The sequence below is a fragment of the Ascaphus truei genome, chromosome 6 (assembly GCF_040206685.1).
Source record: "Ascaphus truei isolate aAscTru1 chromosome 6, aAscTru1.hap1, whole genome shotgun sequence".
In the NCBI taxonomy this organism is placed as follows: Eukaryota; Metazoa; Chordata; class Amphibia; order Anura; family Ascaphidae; genus Ascaphus; species Ascaphus truei.
In genome coordinates, this window is record NC_134488.1 from 36,904,440 (window position 1) to 36,920,472 (window position 16,033).

The 16,033-nt window shown below is 44.1% G+C and overlaps 1 protein-coding gene across 1 annotated transcript in view; it reads right to left on the reverse strand.

Moving 5' to 3' along the window:
* Positions 1-3,461: 3,461 nt before the first annotated feature.
* Positions 3,462-16,033, reverse strand: part of LOC142498039 (indolethylamine N-methyltransferase-like) — a 61,292-nt gene continuing 48,720 nt past the window's right edge. The window contains exons 3-4 of the mRNA XM_075606547.1: positions 5,257-5,675; positions 3,462-3,952 (exon numbers count right to left, since the gene is read on the reverse strand). Of these exons, the coding sequence (XP_075462662.1) occupies positions 3,462-3,952; positions 5,257-5,675 (910 nt within the window). The remainder of the gene's footprint in view (positions 3,953-5,256; positions 5,676-16,033) is intronic.

Here is a 16,033-nt window from a genome sequence, read left to right on the forward strand (position 1 = left end):
GAAAGCCCTCGTGATCTGTTAACCAATAACCGCATGAAACAGATGTAGGTGAGTAAGTTAAACTGTGTATTATAGACTGACAGCGGGATGGGGCTAGAGTGTGGTAAGGGGAAACAGATCCAGCAGTAAAAGCCATGTCCCCTGCATGGGACCTTGAAATGGCCAACCGCAACTGCTCCCCGCCACTGCCCTCACAGACCCGGCGTCTCACACAACAGCAACCCCCAGATAACAGGAGTACTCACTGACTTGACTCGCCGAGTTCAATCCTCGTGTTGATAATGCAGCTAAAACTGATCAGGTGTGCTGTGAAGCGTGCTCCAGCCAGTTGATATGGTAAGTAGAAAGTAGAATTCAGGCGGTTCACAGCTTGCTGCAGGGGTGCAAAAAACTGGTGTCCAGACGCAATCACATATAAAGGTTGTTTATTGAGTGCATACAGCTAATTCTTTCTGCCACAGAAAAAACTCTTGACGCGTTTCGTCCACCTACTGGACATTGTCAAAAGAGTACCTGGTTCAGCCCACAGTGAATCCTAAAAAGTGAGCATAGAAATATGATTGGGTGCAATCAAGGGGTGTGAAAGACACATACACCTGATGAATAACATACCAATTAGTCCATATAGAACATCATCCGGGTATTAACCCCATAAATGCAATCACTACCAAGGACTCACTGCGAACCCTATCCAAAGCAGATAAAAAACAAGATTAAAAAACAAAGTTTGGCATAGGAGTAATTAAAAACAAACATAGCATAACTGATTTCTTATGTAATAACCAACATGTTATATACAAAACCAGTATCCTAGTAGCAAAAAGAGCAACATACACAGACATACAAAATAATAAATAATAGTAAAAAGGTATATAAACAAGGAAAGGTATATGCATATATCTAAATTACAAAACACTATATATAATACACGAAGAAGTATTAATATTGGATGAGGAAAAATGTATATACTTAGTCCATATTAAAAAATATATATAGAAACACCTAATTGAAAAACAAATTAGTGAACCGGCTATATGAAAATTACATCAATGAAGAAGAAAAGATAAATACAATTATAGCAAAATATAAAATATAAAAGATCCAAAAAATAACAAATAACCTATACTTAATATATATCAAACTAAAAAAGGAAGTACACAAAGAATGATAAATAAAAAATAAATAAAATACTATTCTAACTAAATAAACATATTTAAACTAAAAAGTGTTTTAAATCCCACTCCACATTGATGCCAGCAGGACTTAAGGTATTCATAGCATAGATCCAAAACATTTCTCTCATATTGAGTTTAAGCAATCTGTCTCCACCCCTAAGGTGTATGTCTATATGTTCTAACCCTGAAAAGGTAAATTTAGCAATATCACCTAAGGGACATGATGAGAAGTGACGTGACACAGGATGTGATAAATCCTTTTTAACAATGAGTCTTATATGTTCCTGGATTCTGAGTCGTAACGGTCTAATAGTGCGACCAATATATGACATTTTACAACTACACTGAAGATAATAAACCACATGGCTGGTATGACAATTAATAAAACTGCCAACCCGGTGGTTCGCATTGGCACCTGAAATATTCTTAATAGATTTAGCGTATTTACAAATAGAGCATCTCCCGCATGGGAAAAAGCCTTTCTGAATGTTATATAACTGGGGTCTCCAACGACCCGAATGAAACAAACTTGGTGAGAGGTGAAAACCTAGTGTTTTACCTTTCTTATAGATACATCTCGGACCGCCTTGTATAGTGGAAGCAATATCCTTATCTAAGGTCAATATCTTCCAATGCTTTAAAAATATTTGTTTAATGGATTGAGATTGTCTACTATAGGTAGAAATAAATGATGGACATAAGGAATTATCATCAGATTTATGTTGAGTCTTCTTTTTAAAAGGTTTATATTTAATCATATCCTTCCTGTCCAAAGAGTCTGCATAATCAAATGCTGTAGCAATGTCTCTATCCCTATAGCCTCTTGCTTGAAATCTGTGAGCCATTACAAAAGATTGGGATCTAAATGTCTCATCATCAGATCATAGTCATTTAAGCCTAATGAATTGGGCTTTGGGTATACTTTTAATAAGAGCGGGAGGATGACAACTAATTGCACAGAGAAGAGCATTTTTGGACTGGGCCTTTCTAAATATATCAGCTTGTACACTTTTATCAGTACCAATAAACAATGTAATGTCCAAATAATTTATGTGATGCATATTATGTGTACAGTAGAGGCAACGTTTATTCTAACATTTGCCGTAAACTAGCCGGGTTACATTCTGGGTATGTGCTGGGTATGTGCTGGGTATGTTCTGGGCTAGTTTGAGGCACGTTTAAGGCATTTCTGCATTGACTAACGACGCATAGGATTAACACAGCAGGGATCCCTGGCAGTCCAATTCAGTTTGAATGGGACTGCCAGGGACCCCCGCTGTTAATCTGATAGGCCATTAATCAATGCAGAAATTCTGGGGCTAGTTTAAGGAAAGTTTAAGGCATGTAATCAGAATGTACCTGGGTGTTTCCTGGTTTTTTTGGGGAATTGCCACTGGTTTTTGTTCGAATAAGAGTTGCCTCTACTGTATATGTGAACTTTAAATTGAAATCGTTAGTGTTAAGCGTCTTAATAAAAGTGGCCAGTGAAACAGAATCCCCATCCCAGACCAAAATAAGATCATCTATAAAGCGTCTATAAAAAACTATGTGATTACGATAAGTGTTCGAGTCGTGATAGATGTGCAGTGATTCCCAGAAACCCATAAAAATATTAGCATACGATGGAGCGAAAGAAGAACCCACAGCAGTGCCTGATTTTTGTAACTAATAACGTGAATTAAACATAAAATAATTGTGAGTAAGTAAAAATGTGACTGATTCAAGTAAAAAAGTACATAAAGTGATAGGAAAATCTGATAAATTAAGAAAGTGTTGCAAAGCATTTATACCATGTTCATGTAAAATAATTGTGTACAGGGAGGCCACATCCAATGTGACCCACCTGTACCCCCGCTGCCATTTTAAATCTTGAACTGACATAATAAGATCTGACGTATCTCTAATAAAAGATGGTAGCTGATAAACTAATGGCTGTAGAAACCTGTCCACATAACGCGATAACCCATCTCCCAAAGATCCAATACTCGCCACAATGGGTCGACCAGGAGGGTCGACCAGCGATTTATGGATCTTTGGGAGATGATGGAAAATGGGTTCCACGGGATGTGGACAGGTCAAAAACTCAAACTCTTTATGACTTATAACTTCAAGTATTTTACCCATATCCAATAGCTCCATATACTGACCCATAAAATCTTTGGTTGGATCAGTCTTAAGAACCTGATAAAGAGATGTGTCATTCAATTGTCTATATGCCTCATTCTTATATTGATCAGTTGATAAGACCACCAAGGCCCCACCATTATCCACATTTTTAAAAACGTATCAATCATCTTTCTTAAGGACCTCCAATTGTTTGACCTCTGAAATAGTAAGGTTATTAGACAAAACATTAGAAAATGAAAAACCTTTATCCAATAGACGAATGTCCCGATCAACCAGTTTCTCAAAAGTCGTAATACACGGACCCCTTTGAGAACTGGGACAAAATATTGATTTTTTCCTTAAACCAGAATCTTGATTTCCAAAGAAAGGCTGAGAAGATGCATTCAATGGTTCTCCCTGTTGTACAAGAATGTCCTCCATATCTGATAGGACACACTGTTTCTGAAAGTCAAATTTGACAAAATTATCCGTTGATATATCACCAGTCACCGGAGTCCCAGTTGATACTGTAACCCCTCTAGATGAAAGGGAAAGTTTACGGGTGAACTTCTGCAAGTCAATGACTGTCTGAAATAGTTGAAAGTTCTGCACTGGTGCAAACCCTAAACCCCGATTCAGTAAAGATAGTTGGTCAATGGTTAATTCGATCTCTGAGAGGTTAATCACATTATTAGCAGATTCATTTATGTGTATTTCTTCCTTTTTGTTCTTCCCCGCACTTCCCCGTTTCCTCTTTGATCGTCGTGTTCTTTTAAGTTTTTTGAATTTGTATTGGAAACAGATTTAGAGTCGGATTTAAGGGGTCTTGAGAAAAGCAAAGCTGTGGAGGTAGAAGGTTTAGAATCTGACCTATAATTGTCCTCGTGCTCTCTCCCATAATCCTCTGATCTATCGAAAGAGACCGAGTGGGATCTAGCCTCATTCTCTGACTGATCTGAATCAGTGCGGATCGTAATAAATAAAAAAGGCAGTGTGGTCGCGCAAGCGCGGCGCGAGTGGCAAAGGAAGGGACTGAAAATAAATAAATATATGCAGAGACTGCTATAGAGACATGTGCAGTAGTTCCGAGCACAATGGAGCAGAAGGAAATGGTGTCGCGCATGCACAACGCGAATAGCACCATCAGTGAGCAGAAAAATAAATAAATAAACAAAAACTACTCGATCAAGGAGAGGGAGTAGAAAATTGGAAACTAACAGTAGTATAGTAGCCATGTGGTTTCAGCAGTAGACGGAAGTCTGTGTAATCCACGTATTGTATGTATAGAATAAACACATGTTATTAGAATGTACATTTCATGTATATTCTTGCAAAAGTATTGTATGGGCTTAGTATGTACTGCGGACCTCATCTTACTGTAAGTATGCACAAGTGAGGTTGAGCCATGAAGATATGTGTATTATGCAACTACACTGGCGACACACTTTATTCGAGCTCGGCTAGTCCCACGAATTCGGGTATACCCGGGTGTATTGAGGTTTGTGACTGTTTTCTGCCCGAGTGCATTGGGTTATTTTTCAGGCAGGGATTGAAGCATTTTATTCCCGCTGGCTGCAATACTGCACAGTATATATATATACTGCATTACAATTCATGAATTTATGCCATCTGGTAGACACGCGAAGCATTGCAGCCTATTAAATCCTAATCATTATCATTTAACAGATCAGCCGCCCGTCAGCCAGGCATGAACCCAGGCTGGGAAGGCAAACGCAACGGGGCTTGTCAGAGGTGAGGAGCGGCGCATTCCAGGTATCTGCCAGGTACATACTGGGTATTTGCTCGAATAAAGTGTGTCGGTGCAGTACAGTACTGTATTTGGATCCTTAAGACCGTGAAAAAGGCAAGGACATTAGATATTGTACTTGGAAATAATTTATTTATTAAATACATAGTCTTATTTTACTCTCCTATGTAGATATTAAACTGTCAAAATTAGATCATTAAACCTCACTCTCCTTGCGCGCTATAACATACACAATGTGTTCATAATCTATCATATCAGAGCTCTTTTTACTGGGTAGCAGATCCAAATTCTCAATGACGTACCCTGCATCCCTGAGAGCCTCTCTTAAAAACTTCTCATCAAATTGCAGGGCAAAGAACTTGTGTTCACCAATCTTATAATATGTTATATTAAGTACCCCAAAGAGTAACAGGTGACCCCCAATATTCAGCAGTGATGCAAATTTTCTCAGGTTGCTCCGGTAAGCATCCTTGTCTCTGCTAATCTTGTTTAGGCACCAAAGGCTGAGCACACAGTCTACTTGTGGCAAGACCACAGGGTCTAGAGAATTGTCTTTAGAAACATCCCATTTCACAACCTGTTTGATGGCTCTTCTTACTTTATCTTCCTTTACCTGCCATTCCTCTCTGAAATTAAAAAAAAAATACTAATATGAATATATTTTGCACAAAGTTATAAAATGCACATGGAAGCCCTTTCACAATGGCAGAATATTCAGTGTAAGGAAATGTGGACCTTTATCTCATTACTAGCTGAAGCATGTGCTATTTGTATCAGCAGATCTCAGCAATACATGTCCCCCATTATTCCTTTATATTGATCACCTTAACTCCCATAATTCCCATGACATGGACATTGCAGCTTTCTGTAGGTTTAACCTGTGTTACTTTAGATCAAGAATGACAGTGTAATTCATTGGAATCACTCACAGACTGAGGGTTTTGCAGCAAGTTTAGCATTACAGGGTCTATTCCAAGGTCTGCAAACTAGGGACAAAACCAGTACACAAACTGCACCAGATTTATCATAGAAGGAATTCCATTGATAACTGTAGTGCAGTTTCTTATCCACTTCTCACAGCCTAGAGACTTTGATAAATGTCCCTTTCTGACTTTGGTGCTAGATTTCTTACCACAATATACCCACAATATTAAAAATAAATAACTATAAACCACTATCCACAGTGGGAATTATCTAAATTACAATATAATGTCGTTTTTCTTCACATTACTTTTGTGTTTTCCAATATATTTTCAGCAGCAAAACTACAAACATCAATCTAAACTGCAGAGAACCCAGAGATTTCCTTTTGTTTTGCACTTTAATTCCGTGGTTAATGCTATGTAGCCATGTATAAAAATGGTATACAGTTCTTTCTCATGCTGGCAGTAAACCTGGTAAGTATGCAGGGTTGCCAGCAACAATCATGGAGGTTTGCCCTCACACCCTGGTGAGGTGTCATATGTATACAAGGGGAGTGGTAACATGCTCTATGCCCACTGTTAGTGACACAAGAGGTGTGGCTGTTTTCTGAGTCTATATAAGACACTGCACTGCAAAAAAGTTAGGGGTTAGCCTAAGGGCAAGTGTTAAGTCTGCAGCAGTTCAATGCTGTCAGATATAAGACCAGTTATTTACCCACTGTGATCAGGGACCTGACACAGATGGTGATCTCCCTTAGGGGAGAGGTGATCCCACTCTTTTGAGAGAGAGGAGGAACTTCTGAGAGGGACGCACTCAACCAAAATGAACGGCTAGGACGACCGCTATGAGGGGCAGTCTGTCTGAACATGCAATAAAGATGCCCAGTTTCACAAGATCCTTGCTGTGTGAGAGTGAAGTTATTACACAGAAGGAGGCACCCAGATGGAGGTCCCCATCAGAAACTACTCCCTGCAGCCGCTGAGATCCTGATGGGGTGGAGGCGTTGCATCGTATGTGAGTAAGACTCTGATCACACTACCTCAGATGCCTGTTGTGCTGATATCCCCATACCAACCCAGCGGGAGACTCAGGAGTCCTGTAAGCCACCAGGTGCACCACACGACATACAGACATGTAATGGGGCCAGTAGACCACAGGGGCCAATGTGAGATTGGGTGGCTAAGAAAACCATTACATTTTGGAGTCGCTGCTGAGATACCTATCAACAGGACAGGCTTTTGCTGTGCACACTATGAAACAGGGAGAGTGTATGCTGCCAGTCAGTGCAGTATCTGGGGACGGAGCCTAGGGGTAGTCAGGAGTGTGATGGAATTTGTCAGCTCGCAAAGCACAACCTAGTATCCTGAGAGGGGTACAGTGGGTCTGGAGACAGGGCTATAGCTGTTCTAGTCACCTTGAGGCAGCTAGTTGGTAGGATGCCTGAAGGGATAGCCTGTTAACAAGGGTCAGGAATCCTGGAGAGGGTCTGCGCTAGGTTGGCCAACAGTAGGTAGACGCCCTAGTACTGCATGGGAGAAGCCAGAGTACTCTAGCCAGGAGCTTGGACACTTACAATAGAGTACAGACTGGAGGAAGGTGGACACAGCATACACAGAGAGAGTGAGCCTAGCCTGAGGTAGTGCAACATGAGTCAGACATACATTAGATACACATAGGTGGTGCATCGTGGCATTCTTTATTGCATCGGAATGGCAGCTGCTCCGCAGAGAGGAGCGCCATGTGTGATAAAAGAAATTAGAGTGTGAAGATGGCGACCGCAAGTACAGAAGCTCCGCGCGGTGCAGAGAGTCCAAGATGGCGGATCGCGGCTGAGTGAGCGAGCGCATGTGGGGTGTATGCCACAGAGGAGAGAGCTGCAGAAGGGACTTTGCAAGTATGCTGTGGAGTGGCGTCAAGGCAGTTGCAGTGCCGTTTTTGTCCTGCCTCGGATCTCGGGGTGCTACCATGGAGGACGGTGTTGAGGACATTGTTGTTATGTGCAGTGAAAATTGAGAATCTGCTTGCCAAACGGTAAGCCACAACCAAAAATCTACCTCAGTTGCTATTGTGAGTGGCCGGGCAAACCAAGATGGCGACTCCCGCTTCCCTGGGACACCGCGTGGGCTGAATGCAGAAAATTCTGCAAATGCAAAGATTGCAAGAAGTTGGCCGGGATTGGCGCCAAGTAAAGAACCCCAACCCTGTTGGGGGTAGTGGCGCGAAAGCTGTGGCCGCGCCCTCCTGGACTGTGACAGACTCAGAACCAGTGCTGGGTCACCCAGTGAATCTGTGGGACCCTTCTCTAATATCTACCAGGGGGAGGGGTTTCCAACTTTGCCAAATGAGAGTGGAGCTGGCTGAGGGAGGAGTTAAAGGAATGACCCCTGCCCTTCAGTTGCGAGGAGCTAGCGAACAGGCAAGACCACTGTGTAAAGTATCCCCTGTAACCAGCGTTGCAAGCAAACAAGATAAAGAGATGGACATCTCAGCCCACCCCTACTCGTTGCCAGGAGGCTTCCTGGTGATCAAGGCGACTGACACCGAGACGATACGATGCCTGTGTATGCAGTGCCGATTGCTGGGCGGAGAAGCCAGCACGACGGCAAGGTGTCCCCAATGTGGTATCCATTATCTGTGGGCCGTGCAGCCTTTTATGCTGGGGTATACCGCGGAGGCAAGCGAAGAAACAGCCAAGCTGATGGCTGTAGCCTCTCCCCAAGTAAAGGAAGAGCCAGCAGATCCCGGAGAATGGGGATCGCTGTTAATGATTGCAACGGAACCTAAAGAAGTCAGGACCTGCTATCGGTCCCCGATGGGAGTGCCACTTCCCGAGTCGGAGTCTGCATCTTTGGACAAAGAGCAAGCAACCCCGACGTCGGTGGTGATGCGCCTACCGGTGGACCACTGCAGTGGAGCTGAAAAAGAACCCGCTCTTACCTGCCAAGCAGCGGAGCTGAGTCTCGAAGTGCCGAGATCACCTGTGCGGAGACAACCATAGCAGAGGGGTCCCATGGCCATGGGGACTTCCAACGTGGAAGGCGGAGACGACACCATCTTGAGCCGAAGGAGCGGTGAGAAACCCTGTTACCCTCCACAGGCTCTGATGGCGATGGCGAAGGAAGGCCCAGCCAAGGCCCAAGCGGAGTGGAGAGCAGAACCTTCACTTCCGGCGGCGGATGTTGTTGTGGAAGAACAGGTTCCGGTTTGGAACCCAGCCCAAGATGGTGGCGCCTCATCCCCATAAGTTGATGACATCACTTCCGGCGGACACGGTGGAGCCGGATGGAAGATGGCCACGCCCTCGCGACCGCTGTGCTGCACCAGGTCGCCTGGGTCTAGGAAGAGTTGGCAGGCCCTGCGGAAGCCTGAGAACAAGAAGACGGGTGAGGTTGACGCACCACCTGTTGGTACTGGCCGAGGTATCGAGAAGCTGCGGGTCATAGCCCCGCATCGGCCCATGACCTTTCCCTATGCCCAACCCCCAGCCTTAGTTAAAACCCCTGCCCCTGTCACCTCCTCATCTGGGTCCCAGTCGAGCCAGGGGTTATATGGGGAGTCACGGGCTACATCTGATGAACGGATTGGGGAAAATCTTAACTGGGGTGATTGTTTTACCTCCGATGAGGGATCGGGGAGGGAAATGTCTATGCGAATAGTGTCATCATGTACTAGCGATGCTAACAGTATGGTGATTGTAAAATGCAGGCCTAAGCGCCCAGGGTCACATTCCAGGTCCACCGGGACATCCGGAATCTCTTCAGGGGAGAACCGGAAGAGAGTGAGGACACGGTAGCGGTGGCAGAGAGAGTTCTAGGGAGAGAAACCAGGTGGTGGGTGCCCATGTTTGAGGGGTATGAGGCCTGGCTGGACCGTACGCGGTTCATATTAAGGAGGGATGGAATAGTCGACTACTGGTGGGAAGTAGGAGAGTTCTCTGAGGAGGAGCGCTTAGAGGAGCTCCGGATACGGTGGCATGACATATACTCAGGGGTAGTTACTCCCAGGGGGTCAGCTATATTTCCGGACCTAGTTGAACCGGATGAGCCACTATCATGGGTACTGCCAGGCAGGGCAGGCAATAAAAAGTTAATTCACACCAGTAGGGCTGAAAGAGCCATTGTCACCAAATACAAGAAATCTCGTGGGCTAGAGTACCCTTACGTGGCAGAACCCATAATGCAGGAGATTGAGGATGGTAAAGAGGTGTGGCTAAGGGAGACCATAGAGGAATACATAACAAGTAGGTCAGGTGGGTATGCTGGGTATAAAACGGAGGAGCGGATCACACAGCTTATGAGAGTGTGGAATGTTGGGCGCAACATTTACATGCACCGGATGGAGTACAAGCCAGAAAGTGGGCCGCCTAGAGCATACAGCGTAACAGTGAAGGATGTAAATGGTCAGGAGATACAGAAGCCAGACCCTAGGCACTATTATTAGTATGGGGTTAATGTGGATTCTCCTTAGAAGCAGTGTAGTCTGCAAGTTAGCATGCACTGTGTACAATTATGTTACTGTATGGAAAGAAGTGATTAGTAATAATGTGTTTTTATAATGTGTTGTTTGCTATGTGTTGCAGTGCTACCTGGAGGAAGGTTCCACCAATTGAGGTCCCAGCCTGGTCTTTGGGTTTCACCAGGGGGAGAATGTAGCCATGTATAAAAATGGTATACAGTTCTTTCTCATGCTGGCAGTAAACTTGGTAAGTATGCACGGTTGCCAGCAACAATCATGGAGGTTTGCCCTCATACAGGGTGAGGTGTCATATGTATACAAGGGGAGTGGTAACATGCTCTGTGTCCACTGTTAGTGACACAAGAGGTGTGGCTGTTTTCTGAGTCTATATAAGACACTGCACTGCAAAAAGTTAGGGGTTAGCCTAAGGGCAAGTGTTGTCTACAGCAGTTCAAGGCTGTCAGATCTAAGACCAGTTATTTACCCACTGTGATCAGGGACCTGGCAGAGATGGTGATCTCCCTTAGGGGAGAGGTGATCCCACACTTTTGAGAGAGAGGAGGAACTTCTAAGAGGGAAGCACTCCACCAAAATGAGCGGCTAGGACGACCGCTATTAGGGGCAGTCTGTCTGAACATGCAATAAAGATGCCCAGTTTCACAAGATCCTTGCTGTGTGAGAGTGAAGTTATTACACAGAAGGAGGCACCCAGAAGGAGGTCCCCATCAGACTCTTCTCCTTGCAGCCACTGAGATCCTGATGGGGTGGAGGCGTTGCATCGTATGTGAGTAAGACTCTGATCACACTACCTCAGATGCCTGGCATGCTGATATCCCCATACCAACCCAGCGGGAGACTCAGGAGTCCTGTAAGCCAGCAGATGCACCACACGACATACAGACATGTAATGGGGCCAGTAGACCACAGGGCCAATGTGAGATTGGATGGGCTAAGAAAACCGTTACAGCTATAAAGAGTGAGACATATAATAGGTTGGATTTATAGCAGGATAAAAGCAAATCTCCTGTGCTCACAGTCCTGTGCCGTCTGTAAATACATTGGTGTCCATCGTGACTTACAATGTGTGTTATATAAATATGTATAGTTATAACTGCTGAATAGCACTGGTTATGTGCTCAGTGCTTTACATAGTGATTATACAGACATTTCACTATACTATACCTGAAGACTGTATAATGTAAGTGGACAATATAAGTTAATGACATTTAATTAGATTAATGGAAAATGACCAGGAAAAAGGAGCTTATATGTAAAGGACACTTAGAACTTGTCTGAGCCGTTAAACGAGCTGTTGACAAGATGGGACATGAAGACGGGGAGATAAGTTTCCTGGCACATACAGGTGCTATTTGTCTTGTAATAATGTACTGGGAAAGATGTTACCTGTTGCCTTCTAGTTCACAAAGAGCCTTTGCTGCATATGACAAATCAGCAGTTCCTGGATCCTTTTTAAGCCATTTCTCAAATTCCTTGATATTGGGCTCAGTAAATTCTAGCACATTAATCTCTTTGAAGATATTCCTGGCTGATAAGAGATGGTAAACATTTGGGCCAGCGGAGATATCAATCAATCAATGGGGTCTATGCACTTAGCAGTGCTAAGTCATTTTAAGAGCGCAAAGCGCTCTTAGAACGTGAAGTTCCGCCGAGCGCTATTCACTAAGCCACGCAAACAGGCACTTTGCGCTCTAAAACTGACTTTTTCTTGAAATTTTTTCGAAGTCCAACTGTGCTCGTACGATCACCTGTTTGCGCTAAATCCTGCCCTTCTGCGGGATTCACTAAGCAACGCAAACTGATCGTACGTGAAAGTTGTGCTGAATAAAGCTCACTAGCTAAAGGCTGGTGATAAAAAAGCAGGACTTAGAAACAATTCTTTGTTTACCTTTTTGCATGCGCAACACCCATACAACAGGGTGTCCCCGGCTCACCAAGCGGGGGTCCCCGCGGGAGTGCAGGGGTTCCCGCGGGATTCCCGTGGGAGTCCCGGGGTACCCGTGGGCCTGCGGTAACAATGTTGTGCCTCCAAAATTAATAAACTATATAAATAACTAAATACACCCCCCTAACATATACTATAAAGTAATGGGCAAAATTACTATTATCCACATATGGATAATAATGCATTTGCACATTGTAAATACATATAAATTACAATAAATACAGTAAAAACATATTACACTTACCTTTTACAGGCACCCACGATGAAGGTCATCTTCATACTCATCTTCATCCTGCCCATGCCCCTCCGATGCTGCAAGACATACACAAGAATAAAAACATCCAATGTAATGTCCCCTAACCCCTTAATCACAATAGCGGTTATTAACCGCAACAGTTTTTAAGGGGTTAACCCACCCTCACCCACCACTCGGGAGGCCTACATACCCTCCCTCACTAACCCCCCACCCCGTGAGGCCTAACCACGCACTACCCAGCCGGGAAGCCTAACCACATACTCTTGGGGCCAATACCCCCTCCCCCCACCCCCAGTACCCACAATAAAAAAATACACTACCCCACAATAAACATCATTATATTTTTAAAATAAATAACCCACCCCCTGTGCCCCCCCCATAAATACATGATTTATTCTTTTACATACAGGGTTCATATGCCAAGGCCACGTGAGTCCCCGGTGGGCCTGATGGGTCACCTCACAGACCTACAGGTTACCAGCAACTTGTTTCATACAGGTTCTGGAGGCCTGTTGGTGAGTCCCGCCAGGCGCCATGGCCCACCAGGTGGTCTCCGCGGGTCACCATGGGCCACAATTGGGTCCCCACGGTAGGCCCACAGGTGTCTGGGGGCCCCGGGTCAGACCCACAGGTGTGTGAGGGGCCACAGTTGTTCCCACGGTGGTCTGGGGACCCACGGGTGGGCTCAACAGGTCCGCGGTTGCCCCACAGATGTGGGGCCACCGGTTCTTCCCCAAAGACTATGGGTCCATGGTGCCCCCACAGGTGTCCCCCATGGACCCACCAGCCTGATACCCGTGAGAAGCCCGAGGATACCGCAGTTGGTCTCCAGAGGTCTCTCGCAGAACCAAAAGGAACCCTGAATGTAAAAAAAATAAACCTGCCCTATACATTAAATACATCAATCCCTCCCCCCCCCCCACAACACACACAGTACAATAATGTGCAAAATAACTATTATCCAAATAGGGATAATAGATTATTTGCCCATTATTAAACACATTAACTAGCATAATAAAATAAATTAAGTTCTACTGACCTCATCGATAAGAAGCCCCCGTCGCCAGCACAATCCTTGTCCTCCATTGCCAACAAAATACATAGCCAATACATGGCAATAACATTCAGATATCAATGAACCCCTTAATCACCTTATCGGATAATAAACGCAAAGGTAATTAAGGGGTTAAGCCACCATGGCCGATATCCACCCTTCACCCATTCATTTGTACAGTGGCTTCATCATGCATCTATATATATACACACACACATGTATATATACGTGAAAAGATGAGAACAAGGCACTCCGTCAGGTAGATAAAGGTGGGTGCAAATCCTATATACTATAAATCAAATAAGCAATACGATACCGTTTGAGCGAATATCAGAGGCAGCACTCCACAAAGTTGTCAAAAAAGTTTTGTATTTAGTGAGACATAGTAACCAACGTTTCGGTCCTCTACACGGGACCTTTCTCAAGGTGATGAACAAACAGAGTGCAGTATAACACATATATATACCCTATTCAACCAAGACAAACAGGTGCAACACATGATTTAATACAACAATAACTTACATGCTGAATACAGGAACCTCCCATTGAAACCAGACTGTCAGATGTTAACAAGAACACTGCAGCACTCCTGCCACATAGGGTGCACTCACTGCGCATGTGTGTGTCAAAAGTTAATGTCTATGGGTACATAGACTTCCATCGCGTGTTGCAGAGCCAGTGGAGGGCGCATGTAACCAAAAACGTGTGACGGCGCATACGCGAGCCGTGCGCTAATGCAGGGAGAAAGTTGGTCATGAAAACCAATGTTGTGGCCATTGCGCATGCGCGAACCGCCTGAAATAAATAAATAATGCGGAGCTGTTTAAAATAGAAGGCAACCGCGCTCTGCCTCACTGCGAGTCTCAGTATGTGTCACGACAGGAGCTAACTGACGTGGGAGCCCATGGACAGTTAGTGAACTATATGCAGCAAACCTGTGTCTCAAAGGGAAGGCTTATATCCATGTTCCATGACAGAAAAAACTTGGTCATATAAACCAATAGGGGGGCCATTGCGCTTGCGCGAACCGCCAGAAATAAATAAATAATAAGCGGAGCAGCTTACAGTGAAAGCATCTGCGCTCTGCATAATAAAGGGTCTAAATATGGAACATGGCAGAGACTAACTGATGTGACAGCCCATTGATATCAAATAAGCTGTGTTTCAGCAAGACTGCGTCTCCAAGGGGAAGGAATATGACCATGTTTGATGCTCTGCACAATCAATAAACTGCCAGCATCAGTTAATGGTATCGTGGGCTGATCCCTGAAATGTGCTGTCAGTAACAGTTAATAGTATCGTGGGCTAGTCCCTGCAAAACTGCCAGCATGCAATAATGTGGCACCAACAATAACACCAATGTTACACTGCAGTATAGTAATACCCAATAAATGTGAACATATACAGACTGAGATGTACTGGCTAAATAAAAATATATATATACTGTATTGGACCAACAAACGAATGAATAAACTGACCGGTATGGCTATAAAATGACACCAACATTCCATACATGTCCTAAATGACACCTATAATGGATAGAACACTGTATAAGCCTTGATTGGCAGTTAAGGTAGTTAATTGCACCTTAATACATACACGCAGAATAGGATTCGGAATGTGGCGGATCAAGCTAAAGGGTCAGTATGAAATAAAGGTAATTAAATCATCCAAACATGTCATATACTGTAGGATATCATAAAAGCATTTAGCAATTGTATCAATATTGTACAGTAGCTGTGTAGAGTGCTGGTGTCATTTTATAGCCATACCGGTCAGTTTATTCATTCATTTGTTGGTCCAATACAGTATATGTACAGGAAATCAGGGGAGCAGTTGCACCTTAAAATAAAAACAAAATCTACATGGTGTAATAATGTTAACACAGTGAAGTGGTTTCTAAGAAAACTTAGAAAACTAGATAAGGAGGCTATAGCACGTATAACCAGCCAGACAGAATGGTAAAACCATAGGAGGATCTGAGATCTCAAGTAGAGACAAAAACACAGGGATAAAACGAACACTTTATCCACAAATATAAGAATTGGAGGCTTACAGGATCCAAAAGGATATACAGCATAGGGAGTATGTAATCTTCCGATCACTTCTCATCGCCTTTCACTGCTGCTGCTGCACGCCACCCAGACTGCGTCTCGAACAGCCGTCACGTCACTTCCGGAATTCCGGCCGGTTGGAGATGACGTCACGGGCTCAACGTTCTCTCTCTCTCAGTCTCAGGGTCACACTCAACGCGTTTCGACGCTCTAAAGTGACGTCTTCATCAGGAGTGCTTGTGACCTGCTCTAGGGGTCTTTATATACCCACTGGAACT